This window comes from Pristiophorus japonicus, chromosome 13, assembly GCF_044704955.1.
Source record: "Pristiophorus japonicus isolate sPriJap1 chromosome 13, sPriJap1.hap1, whole genome shotgun sequence".
Lineage (NCBI taxonomy): Eukaryota > Metazoa > Chordata > Chondrichthyes > Pristiophoridae > Pristiophorus > Pristiophorus japonicus.
In genome coordinates, this window is record NC_091989.1 from 32,637,338 (window position 1) to 32,660,869 (window position 23,532).

At 45.7% G+C, this 23,532-nt stretch overlaps 1 protein-coding gene across 4 annotated transcripts in view; it reads left to right on the plus strand.

The window, feature by feature from the left end:
* The first annotated feature begins 2,985 nt into the window (after nt 1-2,985).
* fbxl13 (F-box and leucine-rich repeat protein 13) overlaps nt 2,986-23,532 on the plus strand; it is a 491,421-nt gene continuing 470,874 nt past the window's right edge. For all 4 annotated transcript variants that reach the window (XM_070897338.1, XM_070897339.1, XM_070897341.1 and 1 more), the window contains exon 1: nt 2,986-3,059. In XM_070897338.1, the coding sequence (XP_070753439.1) occupies nt 2,994-3,059 (66 nt within the window). In that variant the 5' untranslated portion in view covers nt 2,986-2,993. The remainder of the gene's footprint in view (nt 3,060-23,532) is intronic.

The window sequence follows — 23,532 nt, forward strand, 5'->3', positions numbered from 1 at the left end:
AATCAATTATTAAGGATGTCATAGCAGCGCATTTGGAAAGAGGTGACATGATAGGATTTGTGAAAGGGAAATCATGCTTGACAAATCTTCTAGAATTTTTTGAGGATGTTTCCAGTAGAGTGGACAAGGGAGAACCAGTTGATGTGGTATATTTGGACTTTCAGAATGCTTTCGACAAGGTCCCACACAAAAGATTAATGTGCAAAGTTAAAGCACATGGGATTGGGGGTAGTGTGCTGACATGGATTGAGAACTGGTTGTCAGACAGGAAGCAAAGAGTAGGAGTAAATGGGTACTTTTCAGATTGGCAGGCGGTGACTAGTGGGGTACCGCAAGGTTCTGTGCTGGGGCCCCAGCTGTTTACACTGTACATTAATGATTTAGACGACGGGATTAAATGTAGTATCTCCAAATTTGCGGATGACACTAAGTTAGGTGGCAGTGTGAGCTGCGAGGAAGATGCTATGAGGCTGCAGAGCGACTTGGATAGGTTAGGTGAGTGGGCAAATGCATGGCAGATGAAGTATAATGTGGATAAATGTGAGGTTATCCACTTTGGTGGTAAAAACAGAGAGACAGACTATTATCTGAATGGTGACAGATTAGGAAAAGGGGAGCTGCAACGAGACCTGGGTGTCATGGTACATCAGTCATTGAAGGTTGGCATGCAGGTACAGCAGGCGGTTAAGAAAGCAAATGGCATGTTGGCCTTCATAGCGAGGGGATTTGAGTACAGAGGCAGGGAGGTGTTGCTCCAGTTGTACAGGGCCTTGGTGAGGCCACACCTGGAGTATTGTGTACAGTTTTGGTCTCCTAACCTGAGGAAGGACATTCTTGCTATTGAGGGAGTGCAGCGAAGGTTCACCAGACTGATTCCCGGGATGGCGGGACTGACCTATCAAGAAAGACTGGATCAACTGGGCTTGTATTCACTGGAGTTCAGAAGAATGAGAGGGGACCTCATAGAAACATTTAAAATTCTGATGGGTTTAGACAGGTTAGATGCAGGAAGAATGTTCCCGATGTTGGGGAAGTTCAGAACCAGGGGTCACAGTCTAAGGATAAGGGGTAAGCCATTTAGGACCGAGATGAGGAGAGATTTCTTCACCCAGAGAGTGGTGAACCTGTGGAATTCTCTGCCACAGAAAGTGGTTGGGGCCAATTCACTAAATATATTCAAAAGGGAGTTAGATGTAGTCCTTACTACTAAGGGGATCAAGGGGTATGGCGAGAAAGCAGGAATGGGGTACTGAAGTTGCATGTTCAGCCATGAACTCATTGAATGGCGGTGCAGGCTAGAAGGGCCAAATGGCCTACTCCTGCACCTATTTTCTATGTTTCTATGTTTCTAAATCTACCACCAAGATCATGATCTACAGGGCTATAGTAATACCTGCCCTCCTGTATGGCTCAGAGACATGGGCCATGTACAGTAGACACCTCAAGTCACTGGCGAAATACTACCAATGATGTCTCCGCAAGATCCTACAAATCCCCTGGGAGGACAGACTCACCAACATTAGCGTCCTCGACCAGGCCAACATCCCCAGCATTGAAGCACTGACCACACTTGATGGGCAGGCCACACTGTCCGCATGTCAGACATGAGATTCCCAAAGCAAGCGCTCTACTCAGAACTCCTTCACGGCAAACGAGCTAAAGGTAGGCACAGGAAGCGTTCCAAGGACACCCTCAAAGTTCCCTCCCTGATAAAGTGCAACATCCCCACCAACACCTGGGAGTCCCTGGCCCAAGACCGCCCTAAGTGGAGGAAGTGCATCGGGGGGCGCTTAGCACCTCGAGTCTCATCGCCGAAAGCATGCAGAAATCAAGCGCAGGCAGTGGAAAGAGCATGCGGCAAATCTGTCCCACCCTCCCTTACCCTCAACGACTATCTGTCCCACCTGTGACGGAGACTGTGGTTCTCGTATTGGACTGTTCAGCCATCTATGGACTCATTTTAAAAGTGGAAGCAAGTCTTCCTCGATTCCGAGGGACTGCCTATGATGACCCTCCTCCAGCCCTATAACCCCTTCAAAAACTGTGTTCCTCCAACTCTGGCCTCATGCATCCACTTTCCTCCCTCTAGCAATGGCAGCTATGCCTTCAGCTGTCCAGGAATTTCTTCTCTAAAGCTCCCCACTTCTCCTTTAAGACCCTCCTAAAAACCTACCTCTTTGACCAAGCTTTTGGTCACCTGTCTTTATGTTTACTTCTTTGGCTCCTGTCAATTTTTGTCTGGTTATGCTCATTGGGACGTTGCACTATGTTAAAGGCGCTATATACATGCAAGTTGTTATTGTTGTTGTTATCCAAGCTCCATTTATTTGATTTGAACTAAAACAGAAAATGCTGAAAATACCAAAAAATTCCGTCACCATCTGCAAGAGAAAAAAATCTTTGGAATAAGAACTCAGATCGGATGAATGGACCAATTTGAAAGGTAACCTTTTTTTTCCTCTAGATGCCGATGGAGCTGCTGTGATTTATCGGCGCTCCTGATTTTTTTGCGGACAGCAGTGGGGTTTGATTTAATGATGGCGCTCCTTATTTATCCCAACGGAACGGGTTGGATCATTCAGCATGCCTGGCACACGGAATGATTTCAGCCAGTTGTGGATCAACTCGATGGGGACTGAAAGCACGACAACTGAAATTGATATCCACCCGCATACCTGAGCCAAGTCGGCGTGTTTTCAAACTGATCGCCTAAACTGCGGGTGGATTTATTTATAGGTTGATGTGTTTCAAAAAATGGATTGTGAATTTAAAAGACTTTCTCGTACAATTCATTAGAAGATCAACAGGGGCCCGTCATAAGGATGAGATTAGAAGTCTCTTGGCACTGACTACCGGGCAGTTGGGCCGCCGCCGCCGTGTCGGTTGATCTTAGCGCTTCAAAGCTTGTTGCCATGGCGACAGGATACACGCGCTTGCTCAGGGGCGCCTTCCAATCACTGAGGGCTCGAGCTCGAGCCGCAGACATGGCCTTCATGTCGTTCGCAGATCCCGAGATGAAAAATTACATCAAGTTACACTCACTCCCAGAGATCTATGAGGTAATTCGTTGGTTTTCTTTAAAAGAAAAATTCTGCTTTGCATTTGATACTTGTATTGAAAATAATTGTTTCTCTTGTGTTTGGCGGATAGAAAACGAGCGGAAACAAATACAATACCGAAATTCAATGAAATCACTGTAGAGCATATCTACCCCGTTAGTTAAACGTTCAAATTATATTGCTGCCATTCACCCGTCCCCAGTACATTACAAGTTTCTATTATTCATGTTGCTTTAATTATAGTTGTCATCGTCATCACAGGCAGTCCCTCGAAATCGAGGAAGACTTCTAAAAGTGAGCTCTCAGGTGTCTGTACAGTCCAATACGGGAATTACAGTCTCTGTCACAGGTGGGACAGACAGTCGTTGAAGGAAAGGGTGGGTGGGGAGTCTGGTTTTCTGCTTGTTTTCTGCATGCTCTCGGCGACGAGACTTGAGGTGCGCTTCCTCCACTTAGGGCAGTCTTTGGCTTCAGATATATATGTTTACCTAGAAATAAAAGAAAGACTTGGATTTATATAGCACCTTTCACGACCTCAGGAGGCCTCAAAGTGCTTTACAGCCAATGAAGTACTATTTGAAAAGTAGTCAGTCACTGTTGTAATGTATAAAAACGGCAGCCGATTTGTGTACAGCAAGATAACAAACAACGATATGATAATGACTAGTTAATCAAGTTTTTTCAGTGTTGTTGGTTGAGGGATAAGTGTTGGCCATAACACTAGAAGAAATTCTGGGCTCCTCTTTGAATAATGCTTTGGATTCTTTTACATCTATCTGAGTGGCCAGATGGGACCTCGGTTTAACGTCTCATCTGAAAAATGGCACCTCTGACAGTGCAGCACTCTTTCAGTAGTGCACAGGAATGTCAGCTGTGATTTGGTGCTCAAGTCTTTGGAGTGGGATTTGAACACTCAACCTTTAAATTACATTAACCCCTTTGAATTAAAGTGCTTACTTAGCAGTAGCTCAAAATTAAAGTAGTAATTGAATAAGCATGACATAACAGTGATGGTCAGAATATTCCAGTGAGGCAGCTTGACCACACCTCCCCGCCCCCCTCTCCCTGGACAAAGGAGGAGAAAGAGAAGGTATTAGAGACAGGAATTTAATTCACCCTGCTCCCTCCAGACACCCTACCTGGCTCCGGTGCACAGATGTGCCCTTTGGCCAATTGCTTCCCAGCACCATGTTGTAATCTCCTTAGAATATAAGAACATAAGAAATAGGAGCAGGAGGAGGCCATTTGGCCCCTCAAACCTGCTTCGCCATTCAATAAGATCATGGCTGATCTTCTACCACAACTCCTCTTTCCTGCACTATCGCCATATCCCTTGATTTCCTTAATATCCAAAAATCTATCGATCTCTCTTGAATATACGCAACGACTGAGCCTTCACAGGAGCTTCCACAGCCCTCTAAGGTAGAACATTCCAAAGATTCACCACCTTCGAGACCTTCTCCTCATCTCAGTCCTAAATGGCCGACACCTTATTTTGAGACTGACCCCTAATTCTAGACTCCCCAGCTAGGGGAAGCATCCTCCCTGCATCTACCCTGTCAAGCCCTGTAAGAAATTTGTATGTTTCAATGAGATCACCTCTGATTCTTTTAAACTCTAGGGAATATAGGCCTAGTCTACTCAATCTCTCCTCATAGGACAACCCCCATCCCAGGAATCAGTCTGGTGAACCTTTGTTGGACTCCCTCTATGACAAGTATATCCTTCCTTAGGTAAGGAGACCAAAATTGTACACAATACTCCAGGTGTGGTCTCATCAGGGCCCTATATAATTGCACTATGACATCTTTACTCTTTCATACTCAAATCCTCTTGTAATAAAGGCCAACATACCATTTGCTTTCTTAATTGCTTGCTGTACCTGCATGTTAACTTTCAGTGATTCTGTTGATACGGCTTCTTTTACCTCAATATGTTTCAGCAAATACACTGACTCGAATACTTTAACATTTGGTTCAGACTAACTTTATTCAAGCTTCATCGATGAAGGGTCTTGCTCTGATAAATGGGCACCGACTCCATGAGTGTTGAATCCACCAGAGCAAGCAAAAATCATTACAAAATCAATACATTTATACAGTTCATGAATGGTACAACCCCTTTTCATTGTCCTATCACATCAGCTACCGTGGCATAGATACAAGCTAAATTAGTCATTTACACAGTTAATTAAGCAATGTCCCTAATCATGAGAGAAGATTACGTCATCTCCAGCTTATCCTTGTTTTGTAGACAAGGAAGGCACGCATTGTTCTGCTTCTCTGACTATTCCTACATCTGTTGCTACATTCACATATATGGTCCCTCAAGGTTGTTTAACAAAGACAAGTCACTCATTGTTTTCCCCTACAGTGAGATCTAAAGAGTCAGCAATAACCATGAGCGTCCATTTTAGAAAGAGTTAATACATTTGAAATTAGTACGGATAATACATATAAAGTTGGTAGCTACAGTGATACAGATTCTCATTCCCCCCCTTTTATCATTTCATGATAACTCTGGTGGCTAATTCAGGAGTATTGCGTTTAGCCGTTCGCATTCCCGCTCCTGATCCTCTTTGTTATCATCGAGTAGGTCTTTAGTTTGTTGGACCATAATCCGGGGGTCCATGGCCGTAAGAGAGTTTTCCAACTTTGCCATCATGATTTACAACAGACATTAAAACAACTGATGATCAAGCAACAGGTAATTATTATTATAACGAGAATAACTACCCCATGCGTTAAATAGGACCCCCAGGATCCCCCTAATAGCCAGTCAAGCCAGCTATTCCCCTTCTTTGGACCTTGTCGAAACTCATCGAGTTGTTTCCGTATAGCATCAATAGCTTGGGTGATATTGTAGGACTCGTCCGTGACATGGGTGATACATTTGTCTCCTATTATCGTGCAGACCCCTCCTTGTTGGGCCAGCTGATAATCTACTGCATAACAGGTCTGTTGGGTATATAGCCGCAGCTCAGACAATTCCTGGTTGATAGCATCCAATCCCTTAGAGGTACTGTTTCCCAGGATGGGCAACCCACAAATAAGATAGTTCCTATTTTTGGCACTAATTACCCCCACTGATCCCCCTACAGATAGGGCCCCGAGGAACCCGTAGCCGAGTGATGATCCTAGTGTGATAGGATCCTCCCAATTGGCACAGAACTCCTTGCTGATGGCCCGTGTTACTATCCTTTTCCGGGTATGAAATCTTTTGGGGCATGGGACAGTGAGTGGTCCTATGGTTCCTACTGCGAAGAGGACCGAGAGGGTCGGTGTTGCTGTCTTGAAGGTGCCGTTGAGGAGGAACACGAATCCTTCCTTAGCTCTATAACACTTTACGTCGGTGTTGCTAACACTCGTGAACTGATTATACCACCAATTGCTCGGTTCCCTTCAATTTGTGCCCGATCCTACCAATTGGTAAGCATCAAACGGGTATGCCCATGTTTCTGAGCTGACCTGAGTTCCATTACACTGTCCGCAGATAACTTGCCTTCCCCCGGTCACGTTCAGGCATCTTTGCTTGTTACAGGTACAGATAAACTGGCCTCCACGCACTCGACAGTGCTGACGGGCACACTGCGTCTGCACACAGGTGGCATTCCCGGGGACCAGGGCATATACACATCCCCACCCTTGCCCTGAGAAGCAAAGCGGGTAGCTTGCATTGTCTGAGCATACCGCTCCGTTCTTTCCCTGGGATCCCCTGCACTCAGGATTCGTGGAGTCTATTAATTCCACACATCTTCCCTGTATACCCCTTTTATATTCGCCCGTTTGTCCCTCACAGGGCACGTCCGAGGTATCTGCCGTATATAAGTCGCGGGGGGTCCACCCAGGGGTGGCCACGAACAGGGCTTCCACTGATTGGGCTAGTGGGTAGCACACGGTTCGATTGCCGTGCAACCGAATATGGATCTTGAAAACAAGTTATCTTCTAACCCCTTTAGCTTTACGACCGTGATGACATAAAGTAACGCAATTATATACGCTATCTTAGGTATGTTTGTTACGCTCAAACAATATTACACATTAGTAGTAGCTGTAAGTTGGATGACAACTGGGTCTTTTCCTCCTCTTGAAAAAAAAACCTTCGCCGAGTTGAAGAGTCCGATTTCCTCGTTTCCTCTTTAGTCTACTGCCGGTACAAATGCTCGTCTATCGTGCCGGGCGGGGATTCAAATTGCCTTCCTCGGGATTCACTATGCCAATCGGGAAGCTTCTAAGAAGGTCCTTATTCAGCTATGGAGAAGAGGAAGCCTGGAATAGAAATAAGGGTTAGGAAAGCCAGTAAAATGGGTTCATTATAGGGTGATAAGTTTACAGTGGTGCAGGTGAACCCAGGCGCTTCTCCCCTCAACCTTGGCGGCGGTGGGGGTGGTAAGCAACACCTGAAAAGGCCCCTCCCATCGAGGTTCCAATCCCTTCCGAATCCATTTCTTAATCAGGACATACTTTCCTGGTGCCACGAGAGACGATTCAGGTAAGACTGGGAGGTCGAGGTGAGCATCTCGGACCTGGTTGTGGGCTATTCGCAGAGCCTGAGTCAAGGCAAGAACATAGGTAGTCATTTCCTCAGTCATATGGTGGAATTGGACAGTGGAGGGGACATTCTGATTCCATGGGGTCCTAAGGGGCCTACCATAAATGACATCAGCGGGGGTCAGTCTAGCCTTACCGGCGGGGGTAGTTCGGATCTGGAATAGGGCTATGGGAAGGAGTTTGAGCCAATTGAGTCCGGTTGATGCTACCCGTTTCACAAGCTTGGTTTTAAGAGTTTGATTAGCACGTTCAACTAGTCCCGAGCTTGGGGTCGGTAGACACAATGCAGCTGCTGGTTAATGCGCATCTGGGAACAGAATTCCTTGTTAACTTGGCCAATAAAGTGAGGGCCATTATCGGAACTCAGTCGAGCTGGGATACCATATCTAGGAACGATTTCCCTCATTAACACCTTAACAACAGTTTGAGCCTTATTGTCCAGGGTAGGGTAAACCTCGATCCATTTGCTAAACACATCTACTATTACTAACACATATTTGTAACACTGAACTCTTTGCAACTCAATGTAGTCCAACTGCAAGATCTCAAAGGGACCTTCTGGTAGGGGCGTCTTACCCCAATCACAGGGGACTCCTTTCCTCGGATTATGCTGTTGGCAAACAAGGCAGCGACTACTGATGTTCTGGGCCAGCGCCTGGAGTCTAGGGTGCCACCAAGTGGCCAAAAGTGTGTCACTTGTTGTCCTTGCTCCACAATGAGTAGCAAAGTGCATACATTCAATAACCCATAGGGCCAACTCGTCAGACATGCAAGTCTGTTCCGCGGGAGTGGTCCAGAGTTTAGAAACATTGTCATAGGTACATCCATAATCTTTCCACAACAGTTTATCTTTTTCACGAGCGTCCTGCTGTGCTTTAATGACATCTTGGATGGTTGGCATTGGTTTTTCCGAGGCTGACTTATCCTTTGCAAGGTTTTAGTCTGACTCATCTTTTATCCATGCATGTCGAGGTCACTCCGTGAAATCGGAGGTCAGGGTTAGGTTGGGTTTGTGGGCTCCCCACCGTGGGGTACATTGGCTCTTTTGCCACAGGTAATGGTGCTATGGCTGTGCACTGTACTATCTGTATCTGTCTGGTCCCGTTTTTTAAAAATCTCTTTCAGCTTATTTATCTTAGCCTTTTAACTCTTGAATTTGTTTTGTTTGAGTATCTATTTCTTTATTGTATCAGGCAAGTATTATACATAAGCTAGTTCTATTTTATTCTGACTATCCCACCATTTCCTTCATCTGTCAGGTGAGTCTTTATTCTATTAAGAAATCTAAATTAATAATGTTCAGTATAAAACGGCTGTCAATGGAAAGGGTTAACTCCTTTACAGGTTTGTAAGAAGACCTGATGTCATTACGTGACTTCGCGTAATCACCCGAAATTTTTTTTTTAAGTCTTTGTGCCTTCAAAACTTGCTTAGAAATTAGGAATCTGTTAAAACAGCAGAAATCATTAGTAAAGCCGTGTTAGATCTCTTAATTTCCAATGAAATACGAACTCCGATGGTAGTTTTAACTTTTTAATCTCGGCAGAGGGTAACAAACTGCTGGCTGATTGCCAGTTTCTTTGTCTTACTGAAACCACATGGTCAAAATGGCTGTATTTATGCCTGGATCAATTTACAGAAAAGAACTCGCCTTCTTTGACCTTATTGGCTCAATTGAAAGTCTTTTAATGTTTTATTGGCTCGCTACCCAAGGTCCGAAAATGTTAAGTTGATTGATGAGTTAATGCAACATGCCGAACTGCATGGAGCAGCCTTGACTTGGGGGTCTGTGAATTTTCACAGTCTGTCTAAATGAGCCTGTTTGAATTCTCTATCAATCCCCCCTTTGATTCTTTCACAAACTGAATCATAAAACATCAGGTATCACTGGTTAAACATTCTACAAAATAATTTCATACATGTTAATAGAGTTTCCTTCTAAAATTTGTTGATGTGTTTCGCCACATGTCCGGACTAGTAGCTTCCACACAAATTTACACCAACCCGAGTTCCATCGTGGCCACAATGGAAGTCTGGTTTTAGTAGGTTAATTAACCTTATTCCAATTTAATCCAAATCAATATCTTAATTCAACTAGTAAACCACCTTTCCTTAAGCATAACATACCCCTGTGCCACGTACAGACGGTCTGCTGGGACCTGCAAGGTGTCTCACCTGCGGGACAGCAGCTACAGCCGCCTGGTCGCAACAACATTTAATCAACATAAACAAACAATATAAAAGTAAAAGGTATTGTCCTTATTAGATATCAGCTTCAGTTACGGGTGCTCGTTTAACGTGTGAAGCGTGGATCCAGGCTTTCTTTCCTTGGACTTTAACAGCTGCCTGGGTGGTCAATAACACTTGATAAGGTCCCTCCCACTTGGCACCCAACGAGTAAAGACCCAGTCTACTCAATCTATCATCATAAGGTAACCCCCTCATCTACGGAATCAGCCTAGTGAATCGTCTCTGTACTCCCTCCAAAGCTAGTATATCCTTCCTTAAGTAAGGTGACCAAAACTGCATGCAGTACTCCAGGTGCGGCCTCACCAATACCCTATACAGTTGCAGAAGGACCTCCCTGCTTTTGTACTCCATCCCTCTCGCAATGAAGGCCAACATTCCATTTGCCTTCCTGATTACCTGCTGCACCTGCAAACTAACTTTTTGGGTTTCATGGACAAGGACCCCCAGGTCCCTCTGCACCACAGCATGTTGTAATTTCTCCCCATTCAAATAATATTCCCTTTTACTTTTTTTTTTCCCAAGGTGGATGACCTCACACTTTCCGACATTGTATTCCATCTGCCAAACCTTAGCCCATTCGCTTAACCTATCTAAATCTCTTTGCAGCCTCTCTGTGTCCTCTACACAACCCGCTTTCCCACTAATCTTTATGCAACTTTTTCACATACACCCAGACTCCCGGGATGATGTCGTGTCCTCCTTCGGGTGGATTACCCCAAGCTGCCGATACCTGTCGGGAAACAGAACGAATAGCATTCGTTAAGTTCTGACAGTTTGATAACAAAGTGTCACTCATTAAGTGAACATCAGCTTTCCGTAAATCGATAGTTCCTGGCAGCGACATGGGTCTTCCTGTTATAATTTCAAATGGGCTTAGACCTGTAGTTCTGTTCGGGGTTGCCCTAATGCTACATAGCACTATTGGTAGTGCCTGGGGCCATGGTGTTCCTTCTTGGTGATATTTGGCAAGCCGTTGTTTCAGAGTTCGATTCATTCGTTCTACTTGTCCTGATGATTGTGGATGATAAGGACAGTGTAAATCCCACGTAATGTTCAGTAACCTACAGACTTCTTGGCAGACAGCACCTGTGAAGTGTGTTCCCTGATCTGAGTCAATGCTACTCGGGACTCCCCATCGGGGAATGTAATCCATATACAAGACCTTTGCAGTGTGATTGGCTGTGGCTCTTTTAGTTGGGACAGCTTCTACCCATCTAGAGAATCTGTTGACCATGACAAGAATGTTAGTGTATCCTTGGCATGAAGGAAGAGATATATAATCAACCTGCAGATGCTGGAATGGTCCGATAGGGGCAGGGGGCCTCAGTTGGGGCATTACCGAGATGGTTCCAGAATTATTTTTCTGGCAGACTACACAGCGGTCTGTTACCAGCTGGGCATGTTTTTTAAATCCCCGACCCCACCAGCTTTTCTGGAACCGTGCCGTCATCTGTTGTGAGGCCAAGTGTCCCCACGAGTGGATCTGTTGGGCTAAAAAAGGCATAAGCGCTTGTGGCGCGACTGGCTTGTCGGTAACTCTTTGTCTCCAGACACCATCTTCGCATAGCTTAATTCCTGCCTCAATCCATGTCCATTTTTCCTCTCGGGAGCACTCGCCTTGCATTGTTTGAAGGTCTCGTGTCAGAGTCCTGAGTGCTTTCAATCTGCACATCTGTGTTGGTTCTTCTGGAGGAACGCCCTATGAGGCGGCATCTTTAGCTGCCTGGTCGGCTAGGGCATTTCCCTGTGCTTCTGTGGTATTTTCCTTGGTATGTGCCTTACACTTCAGGATGGACACTTCCTGAGGTAATTGTATGGCCTCCAGTAAGTCTCGGACTTCTTTTCCATTTCGGATAGGTGTACCAGCAGCAGTGAGGAATCCCCTTTTCCGCCATAACAGACCAAAGTCGTGAGCGACTCCAAAAGCATAACGCGAATCTGTGTAGACATTGGCTGTCTGTCCTTCTGCTATTCGACATGCTTCTGACAGGGCCCGTAACTCGGACTGTTGTGCTGACGTTCCTGAGGGTAAACATCCTTTTGCCACTACCTCATATAAGGTTGTAACTGCCCATCCTGCTTTTCTGGTACCATTGTCAACAAAGGAGGAACCATCTGTAAACAGGATGAGGTCTGGGTTGTGCAGAGGCTCCTCTGCTGCTAAGGCTGCTTCTTCTGTTTCTTTTAAAATCTCCACGCAGTCATGCTCTTCACATTCTCCCCCCTCTTGCTCCATCGATTCTGACATCGGGAGCATAGTTGCGGGATTAACCGGGTTGGCCCGGACGATATGGAGATTAGGAGCTTCCAAAACTGCTGTCCAGCGGGTCCATCTTGCTGCTGTCACCTGAGACATTCTATTCATAGACAGCAAAGCTTGTATGGTGTGGGGACACTTGACAATCAGCTTTTGGTCGAGGACTAGACCCGCAGTGATCATTACCGCTTGACATGTAGCTTCCATGGCCCTTAGGCAACTTCCCCATCCGAGGGCTACCGCATCCAGTTTTGCCGAATAATAGCCAATAGGTCTTTGCCGATCCCCATGTTCTTGTGTCAGTATAGCTGTCATGTATCCTTCTTTCTCATGGACAAACAGGGTAAATGGCTTACCACTGTCGGGGATTCCCAGAGCCGGTGCTGAACACAAAACCTTTTTCAAACTCAGGAAGGCCTCTTGCTGTTCCTTAGTGAGGGTGATGGCTTCTTTAGAGGCACGTTTCCCCTTTAAAATATCATTCAGTGGCTGAGCAAGCTATGTGAAGGAGTCAATCCAATTTCTGTTAAAGTTACACAATCCCAAAAGAGACCTTAGTTCCTGAATAGTGGTGGGTTTTTTAGCAGCCCGAATGGCTGCAGTTCTATCCTGGGTAAGTTCTCTCTTTCCTTGTGAAATCTTTTGTCCCAGGTATACAACCTCTTCTTGGGATATTTGTGCTTTGTCGATGCTGGCTTTATGTCCTTTCAGCCGAAGGTGATCCAGCAAAGCTCGTAAATCTTGTTCATGCTGTTCTTCCGTGTTTGAAGCTAGCAGGATATCGCCTACATATTGGATGACTTTTTATTAACAGGGGAGGTAATTCTCGCAAATGGCTTTGTAAAGCTATGTGGAATACCGTAGGGCTGTTGTGGAAACCCTGCGGTAACCGGGTTCAAGTATACTGTTGTCCTTGGACAGTGAAAGCAAACCACTATCGAACCTCCGGTGCCAGAGGCACCGACCAAAATCCGTTGGCCATATCTATAACCGAGAAATATTTATGTTCCGGTTTGAGGGCATTAAAAATGGTGGAGGGATCTGCGACCAAAGGAGCTTTTTGATCAATACACTGGTTAGCTTTCCTATAATCGACAGTCAAACGCCAAGTCTCATTAGATTTCTGTACCGGCCACACGGGGCTATTGGAGGAGCTATGCGTTTTAATAAGCACCCCTTGTTTCTCCAATTGCTGAATAACCGGTAAGATTCCTGCGATGGCAGTTGGACTGATGGGATACTGTTTAGTGCATGGAGGCTTGGTCCCTGTAAATGACGCAGGCTCCATCTGGAGTAGGCCACAATCGTTCTCTTTAGCCCATATTGGGTGTTCCTTCAATTCTTCTTTCTTCAAAGTTCTAATTGACCATGTCACCCGACCATCCTCGAAATGCAACGATGAATCTATTTGGATTAGAACGTCCATTCCCAAAAGGGGTTGATCTACTGGGCCTATCCAGACCGGTGTGGTTAGTTCATGTGGACCCAGCCCTATAAGTACCGGTGTTGTCCTTTTTAATTTCCATTTTATGGCCCCCAACTCCATAGGCTGTACGTGCCCTACCATCCAACGGCAAAAAGTCTCCATATTGTAGGGGTAAACATGTTAATTCCGCCCCTGTGTCTAAAAGACAGTCCACATCCTTATCGCCCGCCCTCACAGTTATATATAGCCCATCTCCCCTTTGTTGTATTAGTGCGAGGAGGGGGGCCAGGGTGGGCTCTAATCGTTTTTTGCTATCCCAAGTAACTCCTTCTGTTGTTGTATTGTCAGTCGCTTAAATACTTCTATGAGGTCGTTATCTTGTGACAAGCCTGGCTTGTTGGCTGAATTGTATCCCTGGCTGCGTCCTCTTCCCCAGCCACGACGTTTCTGTTTTACCCTGCACGTCTTGGCCCAGTGACCTTCTTTCCCACAATAATGACATTTTCCGGGTAATTTTCCTAATAACTGTTTATCGGAATCCTGGGATTTCCATCCCATAGCCTGTACAGCTCGGACTTTAGCTCCCATAGCCCGATCTAATTGGTTACATCGATCCACCAATACTGCAAAGGTAGTTCCTCTACCTTCCCAGTTCGGTAACACTACCTTAAACATTTTGGACAGTTCTGGCTTCAGACCTGCCACGAAAGCTGCTTTCAGGGGTCCATTTCCTCATCCGTATTATTCATACCCGAATGTTCGAGCCACGTGCATCTAAACCGCTCGTCATACTCCAGGACCTCCTCTGTTCCTTTCTGTTGGCAGGCTGCAATTTTTCCCCAGTCTGTCTTAGCTGGACTGAAGGCTTGCAGCCAGTGTTTAATCGCCTCCCATCCTGCGTCTAATTCTTGCTCATTCTGCCCCAAAGCTTCATTTACCTTGTTGTGCAATTTTCTTCCCTGTATTTTTGGCACCATTATGGTCAAAATTTGCACTCTGTCCCAGGGATGAAGTTTTTACTCCCCCTTTCTTTGGATTGGGCAATTCCTTGGACCATTTATCAATTTTCTCTGGGTCTGCCGGAGCATGAACTAAGTATTCTGCATACACCCTTCTCTTTGTTTTTTTGTTCCGCCCTCATCCGCAGTCTCTTCTGATTTGACTACAACTCGTCTTTTTTTAAACGGGGCAAAGCGCACCCCTAATTCTTCATCATCCTCCGACACTGTATTGTCGGAGGATTCAGAATTCGTTTCTATTCCTCGGTCGTGTCTTCGGGTTTGTGCTTTTAATTTATCCAAACATGGGTACCCTGGGAATTGATCAATACATTTTCCTTTTCCTATTACTGTCTCTTGACCTAATGATTTTTTCCATTGTTTCATTTCACCTTTAAGATCTTTAACTTCCGCTTCCAGCTTTTCAAGTTCAAGCTTTTTCTGTCGCAGCTGTGCACAAACAGCTTGCAATTGATCCTTTGTACTGGTCAGTTCTCGATCATGTTGGGAACGCATTATAATTTCATTCTGGTTTCGAATCTGGCCCATAACCGCTAGGGACCATCTAGTTCGCTCTTTATTTTTCATACGGGTTGTTTTTCCCCAGACCCTTTTAATCTCGTCCAAGGACCATTGTCCTTTGGAGGTTCCGTACTCTTGTTCGATCTTAATACAGGTTTTAGATAAGTTGAATTGTTGCTCTATGTATTCTTTCAACTGTTCGAGAATTAAATCTAGCGAAACTTGAGGTGGTGCCTGTCCACCTTTAACAGTTGTAGGCAATTCTTTGCCCTTATCTCCTGCCGCCATTTCTTTACTGAGTTCTTTACTGGGGTCTCGAGTCGTAGGCCTGCTAGCCGATCACTAGGTCGGTGATTAATTAACTAACACACCGCCGAAGTTTAGACGTCGATGGGACCTCAAGCCGACTACCAACCGGAGGGTTCGCAAACCGGAGGCTTTCGGAATCGCGTAGAAGGAGAGGCGAATATAGACTTTTGACCGAGGACTTTTTAAAAAAAAAGAGGAATCCTTACCTCTATATATAGGTCCGATGTCCAAAATTCAGTTTCTTTCCTCAGCGATCCTGTTCGCAGCGCCAAAATTGTTAGATCTCTTAATTTCCAATGAAATACAAACTCCGATGGTAGTTTTAACTTTTTAATCTCGGCAGAGAGTAACAAACTGCTGGCTGATTGCCAGTTTCTTTGTCTTACTGAAACCACATGGTCAAAATGGCTGTATTTATGCCTGGATCAATTTACAGAAAAGAACTCGCCTTCTTTGACCTTATTGGCTCAACTGAAAGTTTATTAACGTTTTATTGGCTCGCTACCCAAGGTCCGAAAATGTCAAGTTGATTGATGAGTTAATGCAACATGCCGAACTGCATGTAGCAGCCTTGACTTGGGGGTCTGTGAATTTTCACAGTCTGTCTAAATGAGCCTGTTTGAATTCTCTATCAAGCCGTCATAATAAAAGTCTTCTCATCAGGAAAGACAGCATTTTAGATTAAACTCCAATTTTTTTTTAACTTCTAATTCAAGTACTTGCCAAAGATTTATTTTTAATTGATTTAAAACGAGACCACACATTTTTAATAGCTATTTTGTTTACTGAAATTCAATTTCGTCATCAGCCTCGGTCAATGCAAGGCGAACCATTTGACTACGTAGTCTATCAATACCCTTTTCAGAGGTCCGAGTGGAGCTCTTGGTACGTTTTTCGTGCGCGCACTTTCTCTTTAATATATCTAGGTGTTTAACATGTCCTCCTTCCATTAATGATAATCCTAACTTAGTGGCGTTTTCCTGCCAACTTGACAGAAGTGATTCATCCGAATAAATGCACACCTGCGTTTCTAACTTAAAATGTCTTAAAACTTCCCACATACAGGACAACACTACAAAGGGTTAAAAAAAACTTTCACTCTGTTTGGAAAAGTGGGTGGAGCTGCACTATTTTTCCAAACAGGCTTCTGCAGTCAAAAAAATCACACAAGGACTCTCACTCAACGACAGACATTCACAAAAGTCTCTCTTCATTCACAAAGCCTATTAATTATTTGGCCGGCTCTATTTTTGGATCCATATGTCACTTAAGATAGTCACTATCAGCTTTTTTTTAATGGCATTACGTAGTTACACAAGTTACAATCTTTAGTTTTTTGACAATATTGTCTCCATGTGGCAATTAAGCTTTTATCCCTTTTTCTTTATCCCTTTTTCCAAATTAATCTCCCAGTAATTTGTTCAGCCTTTTCGGGGAATTCTTCGCATAACTTCTGTAGTGGGCTGCCCGCATTCGTAGTACTGTCTAAGTGATTGCCCATTCCCGTGTCGCCCCGCAGTAAAAAGGTAGTTTATCTTATCCAGAGCCTAGGCGGGCCAAGTGATATACAAGGTCGACACCGTACCTGGCATAAGTACAAGTTAACTTTACACAATCCCTCTCGCATCGCCCCGCGGTAAAGGTAGTTTATCTTATCCAGAGCCTAGGCGGGCCAAGTGATATACAAGGTATACACCGTACCAGGCATAAGTACAAGTCAAATTTACACAATCCCCCTCGCGTCGCCCGCGGTAATCGTATCCCGGTTAGTCTGTTTAAGTCCGATCAACGCCTAGACGGGCCAAGTGATATACAAGGTCGACGTCGTACCTGACTTGGACACTTATTTTCTAAGTTTAAACGGTATTCGACAGATTGACCTGGATCTCGTTCAGATGCTACCTGAGATCTAGTGAGCGGCAAAACTTTCTTCAGACTTTTGGACTGGAGGAAACCGAGGTGGTATTTAAAGAATACTCACTCCGATGGCCATTTTCCTCCCGTCTCATCCGAGGTTAGTTCGGTTCTTAGTTCGCAAGTTACCGGCGGTCGTCCGTTGAGATCCCACTTCTGACACCAAATGTTGCTACGGATTCTTTTACCTCAATCTGTTTCAGCGAATACACTGACTCGAATACTTTAAAGTTTGTTTCAGACTAACTTTATTCAAGCTTCATCGATGAAGGGTCTTGCTCTGATAAAGGGGCACCGACTCCATGAGTCTGTCGAATCCACCAGAGCAAGCAAAAATCATTACAAAATCAATACATTTATACAGTTCATGAATGGTACAACCCCTTTTCATTGTCCTATCACATCAGCTACTGTGGCATAGATACAAGCTAAATTAGTCATTTACACAGTTAATTAAGCAATGTCCCTAATCATGAGAGAAGATTAAGTCATCTCCAGCTTATCCTTGTTTTGCAGACAAAGAAGGCTCGCATAGTTCTGCTTTTCTGACTATTCCTACATCTGTTGCTACATTCACATATACGGTCCCTCAAGGTTGTTTAACAAAGACAAGTCACTCATTGTTTTCCCCTATAGTGAGATCTAAAGAGTCAGCAATAACCATGAGCGTCCATTTTAGAAAGAGTTAATACATTTGAAATTAGTACGGATAATACATATAAAGTTGGTAGCTACAGTGATACAGATTCTCAATTCGTATACAAGGACACCCAGGTCCCTCTGAACACCAACATTTCCCAATCTCTCACCATTTAAAAAATATGCTGCTTTTCTATTTTTCCTACCAAAATGGTCAACTTCACATTTCTCCAAATTATATTTCATTTGCCATGTTTTTACCCACTCACCTAGCCTGTCTATAGCCACTTGAAGCCTCTTTGCATCCTCCTCACAACTTACATTCCCACCTAGCTTTGTATCATCAGCAAACTTGGATATACAGGGCTTTACATTTGGTCCCCTCATCCAAATCATTGATATAGATTGTGAATAGCTGAGGCCTAAGCACCGATCCTTATTGCCTAGTTACAGCCTGCCAACCTGAAAATGACCCGTTTATTCTTAATCTCTGTTTTCTGTCCGTTAACCAATCCTCAATCCATGCTAGTATATTACTCTCAATCCCATGAGCCCTGATTTTGTTTAGTAGCCTCTTGTGTGGCACCTTATCGAATGCTTTCTGAAAATCCAAATACACCACATCCACTGGATCCCCCTAATCTATTTTGCTAGTTACAACCTCAAAAAACTCTATAACAGATTTGTCAAACATGATTTCCCTTTTATAAATCCATGTTGACTCTGCCCAATCCTATTATTATTTTCTAAGTGCCCTGTTACTACGTCCTTAATAATAGATTCTAGATTCCTTAGGATTGGAAAGGTAGGACGTGATGAGCTGATAATTCGTGGAAGTGTGGTGGGTCCATGCTGACTGTCATGTGCTCCTGGACCATGACTGCTGCTGGCTACATCCCAGCAGGAGGGTGATCCTGGGCTGCCTCCTGCAGCCTGCCGTGTACAGATGGTACAGTGTCTGCTGTTAGAAGGTCAGCATTCTGGCTGTTGCAGCCACAATGAACGGTGGCAATCGCATGGACTTGGACCGCACCTGTTGCCCTTCCATTAAGGCCTGGATCTGCGGCCCCAGTCATCAGCTCGATGGCTGGAATGCTGGCAGCTGTCAGATCCTGCAAGGCCTCTGTAAGAGACTGGAAGCCATCATAGAACCCTCCAGTATGTCACCCAAAGCCTCAAGAGCAGAAATTTGCTACCGTACCTCTACCTGGGGACCTACTGCGAATCCTAATGCAGCCACCACCTGCTGCATTCGTTCTTACAGCTCTAACATCGCCAGCTCTAACATCCTTTAGCATCACTTGGAAGATAGACCATGAGAAGCTCCAGGTTCCTGCTGATGCATTTAAATGGAGGGAATAGAGGGTTATGCTGATAGATTTAGATGAGGAAAGACGGGAGGAGGCTCGAGTGGAGCATAAACGCCAGCATGGACTGGTTGGGCAGAATGGCCTGTTTCTGTGTCGTATATCCTATGAAATTCTATGTAATGATGGACCTCAGAGTCCTCATGTCCCTCTAATGCTCCACCAGCAGGCATCACCTCATCTCTCAGCTGCTAAATCAGAGTCCCGTGGCTCTGGCCGCCTTCTAGCCAGCCTCACCAGAATGGTGGTGACACCCTACACCTCCTCAGAATATCACTTGTTCCCGGAACTGGCTTGCAACATTGGAGAGCTCACCCAGCTTTGATTTGCACACTTTCCATGATGGAACATGTCTGCGCTCGTCCCTGGTGGAAGAGAGCTGGGTGATGCTGACTCTGCTTGGGGATGGTGACCTGAAGGTGGAGAGAAGTGTACACTCGCATGCAAGAAGTGAGGTGTACAGCTCTGGCCTTGCATTGCCCTGTTGTGTGCCAACTCAGTGAGGATAAGGTACACAAAAGGGTCAGGGTCCATATCCTCTAGATGTTACACCCCCTCCCTCTCCGCTCCTTCCTCCACCTCGTTCCCCCCCAAAGTGACTGCCTTCCGGCACATTAAATGACCTGTGGAAAGAAAAAAACGAAGGATTAGAATGGTCACACCAGTCCCTATTGGGATGCTGTATAAGGGACGGGGAGCGGAAGCATTGAGAGATAGCAGAGATACAGGTACTCACCTGCATCTGGATTCTCTTCATTTCCCCCGCCCCCTCAGGCACCTTGGCTTCTGCCATGGAGACAGTGGTGCCACAGCCCAAAATTCCAGCGGCTTCTCATGGAGGGTTAGAGAACAGAGGTTTGGCGCCTCTCCTCTTTCCCCTCCCCACATCCCCAGGTGTTGTGCACTGCCAAAAAGGGAGAAAAATTAGACCTGCAGCATATCAGTTTGAATGTGCGCAACTGGTCTGCATCTTTCTGGGACCTTTGGCTGCAAGGTTACTAATCAACGAGAGACTTCGGCGTAAACTCACCGAAGCAATTTAAATTAAATTAAATCTCTCTGCCTCTCTACCTTCGCTCTCCTTCCTTAAGTTGCTCCTTAAAATCTACCTCTTTGACCAAGCTTTTGGTCTCCTCTCCTAATATGTCTTTATGTGGCTCGGTATCACATTTTGTCAGATAATGCTCCTATGAAGCACCTTGCGATATTTTACTATGTTTAAGGTTGCTATATAAATACAAGGTGTTGTTGAATTACTGGAAGATATAATATAAATATTGTTATGTATGCAAACCTCATCAATGTGTAAGACCAGCCACTAGGGGGCACACCTGTGGGAGACCTAAGGGTCACCTGTGCACCCTGGGTGAGCAGGTATAAAAGACAATCCATCATGCTGCTTCCTCACTTTGGAGTTACATGAAAGAGGCCAAGGTCACAATGGTTTGAGCTTACAACACAGTCTTGTGGAGTTATTCTGAACATAATAATTGGCGACGAGTTACAGATCACGAACTTTCAGGTGGTAATGGCTGCCGTTGGTATTCTTGAGAGATTTGTTGGGAAGCCTTCATTGAGCGTCTCGACCAGTACTTCGTGTCCAACAAGCTGGACACGGCTGAGGCGGCGGTCAAGCGCAGGGCGATTCTCCTCACCGTATGTGGGTCTTCGATATATGGCCTCGGCAAAAATCTGTTGGCACCGGTCAAACCAATGGACAAGACTTACACAGAGCTGTGCATGCTGGTTTGGGAACACCTCAAGCCGAAGGAGAGCATCCTAATGGCCAGGTATCGCTTTTACACGCGCCATAGCTCAGAGGGCCAGAATGTGGCGAGCTTTGTCGCCGACCTAAGACGCCTTGCAGGACAGTGTGAATTTGCCGGATCTTTGGGGGAAATGTTGCGGGACATTTTCATGCTTGGAATTGGCCACGAGGTCATTCTTCGCAAACTGCTGTCTGCCGAATCCCTAGATCTGAGCAAGGCCATCACGATAGCCCAGGCTTTCATATCCACGAGCGACAACACGAAACACATATCTTCACAGCATCGAAGCTCACCGGAAAGTACTGTGCATAAAATAATGCCTTCAGCTGGCAGAACTGTACATGGCAGGGTCTACATGACCGCAGAGGCCTGGCCTAGGGTGACTCAGAGGCCGTTGTGGGATGTGAATGCGTATCCATTAACACCATGTTGGCGCTGTGGGGGCAATCATAGGGCCCCTCAATGTCAATTCAAACACTATGCGTGCAAGGGCTGTGGAACAATGGGGCACCTCCAGAGAATGTGTAAACGACCTCTGACTCACCATGCGGCAGAGTCAGCAGAGGACGACCGATCCTGTGCGGATCACGCTGAACGAGCAGGAGAGGCTACTCAACCTGAGGATGAAGAGGAAGTATATGGGGTACACACCTTCACTACCAAAAGCCCTTCGATAATGTTAAAAGTTAAACTTAACGGCATTCCAGACTCCATGGAATTGGACACGGGGGCGAGTCAATCAATCATGAGCCAGAAAGCTTTTGAGAAACTATGGGGCAACAAGGCAGAGGCCAAAACTGCACACTTTAGCAGTTGCACACTTACACCAAAGAACTCATACCTGTTATCGGCAGTGTGCAATGAAAGTATCGTACGACGGGATGGTGCATGATTTATCACTATGGATTGTACCAGGCGATGGCCCAACGCTGTTCGGCAGAAGCTGGCTAGGAAAGATCCGATGGAACTGGGACAACATCAAAGCACTGTCTTCGGTGGATGATGCCTCGTGCGCCCAGGTGCTAAACAAATTCCCGCCGTTATTTGAGCCAGGCATCGGCAACTTCACAGGCGCCAAGGTGCAGATCCATCTTGGTCCTGGAGCACGGCCCATTCATCTCAAGCCTGAGCAGTCCCATATATGATGCGAGAGAAAGTCGAAATCGAGCGGGACAGACTTCAACAAGAGGGAATCATATCGCCAGTCGAGTTCAATGAGTGGGCCAATCCAATCGTGCCAGTGCTAAAGAGCGATGGGACGGTCAGAATCTGCGGGGACTACAAGGTAACTATCAACCGAGTCTCGTTACAGGACGAGTACCCACTACCTAAAGTGGAGGACCTATTCGCAATGCTAGCAGGGGGAAAGTCGTTCACCAAGCTAGATCTAACCTTTGCTTACATGACAAAGGAGCTGGCTGAACTGTCAAAGAAATTGATGTGCATCAACATGCACAAAGGACTGTTCGTGTACCAAAGATGCCCCTTTGGGATTCGATCGGCTGCGGCCATCTTCCAGAAGAACATGGAGAGTCTGCTGAAATCGGTTCCATGCACCGTGGTGTTCCAAGACGACATCTTGATCACTGGTCGCAACACTTGCACAACCTGGAAGAGGTTCTAAAGCGACTGGACAGAGTGGGACTCAGGCTGAAACGCTCGAAGTGTGTTTTCCTGGCGCCAGAGGTCGAATTTCTGGGGAGAAAGATTGCTGCAGACGGCACAGACCCATGGACTCCAAGACAGAGGCCATCAAGAATGCACCCAGACCACAGAATGTGACGGAGCTGCGTTCGTTCCTGGGACTCCTCAACTATTTTGGTAACTTGCTACCGGGGTTGAGCACTTTGCTGGAAACCTTGCATTTATTGCTACGCAAGGGTGACGACTGGGTTTGGAGTAAATCTCAAGAGACAGTCTTTAATAAGGCCAGAAACCTGCTATGCTCTAACAAGTTACTTGTATTGTATGACCCATGTAAACATTTAGCACTAGCTTGTGATGCATCGTCGTACGGGGTCGGTTGTATGTGACAGCAAGCAAATGTGTCAGGCAAACTGCAACCGGTTACATATGCGTCCAGAAGTTTATCCAAGGCTGAAAGAGCCTACAGTATGGTTGAGAAAGAAGTGTTAGCATGTGTATATGGGGTTAATGCACCGGTCTCCGGTTCGAGCTCGAAACCGACCACAAATCGCTTACTTCACTGCTCTGAGAAAGCAAAGGTATCAACACCAATGCTTCATCCCGTATCCAAAGATGGGCACTAACATTGTCTGCGTATGACCATGTAATCCGCCACAGACCAGGCACTGAGAACTGCGCTGCGCCCTCAGTTGGCTACCATTGCCCACCACCGGGGTGGAAATGGTGCAACCTGCAGAGTTGCTTCTGGTAATGGATGCTTTTGTGAGCGAGGGGTCACCCGTCACGGCTCACCAGATCAGGACCTGGACTAGCCAAGACCTGTGC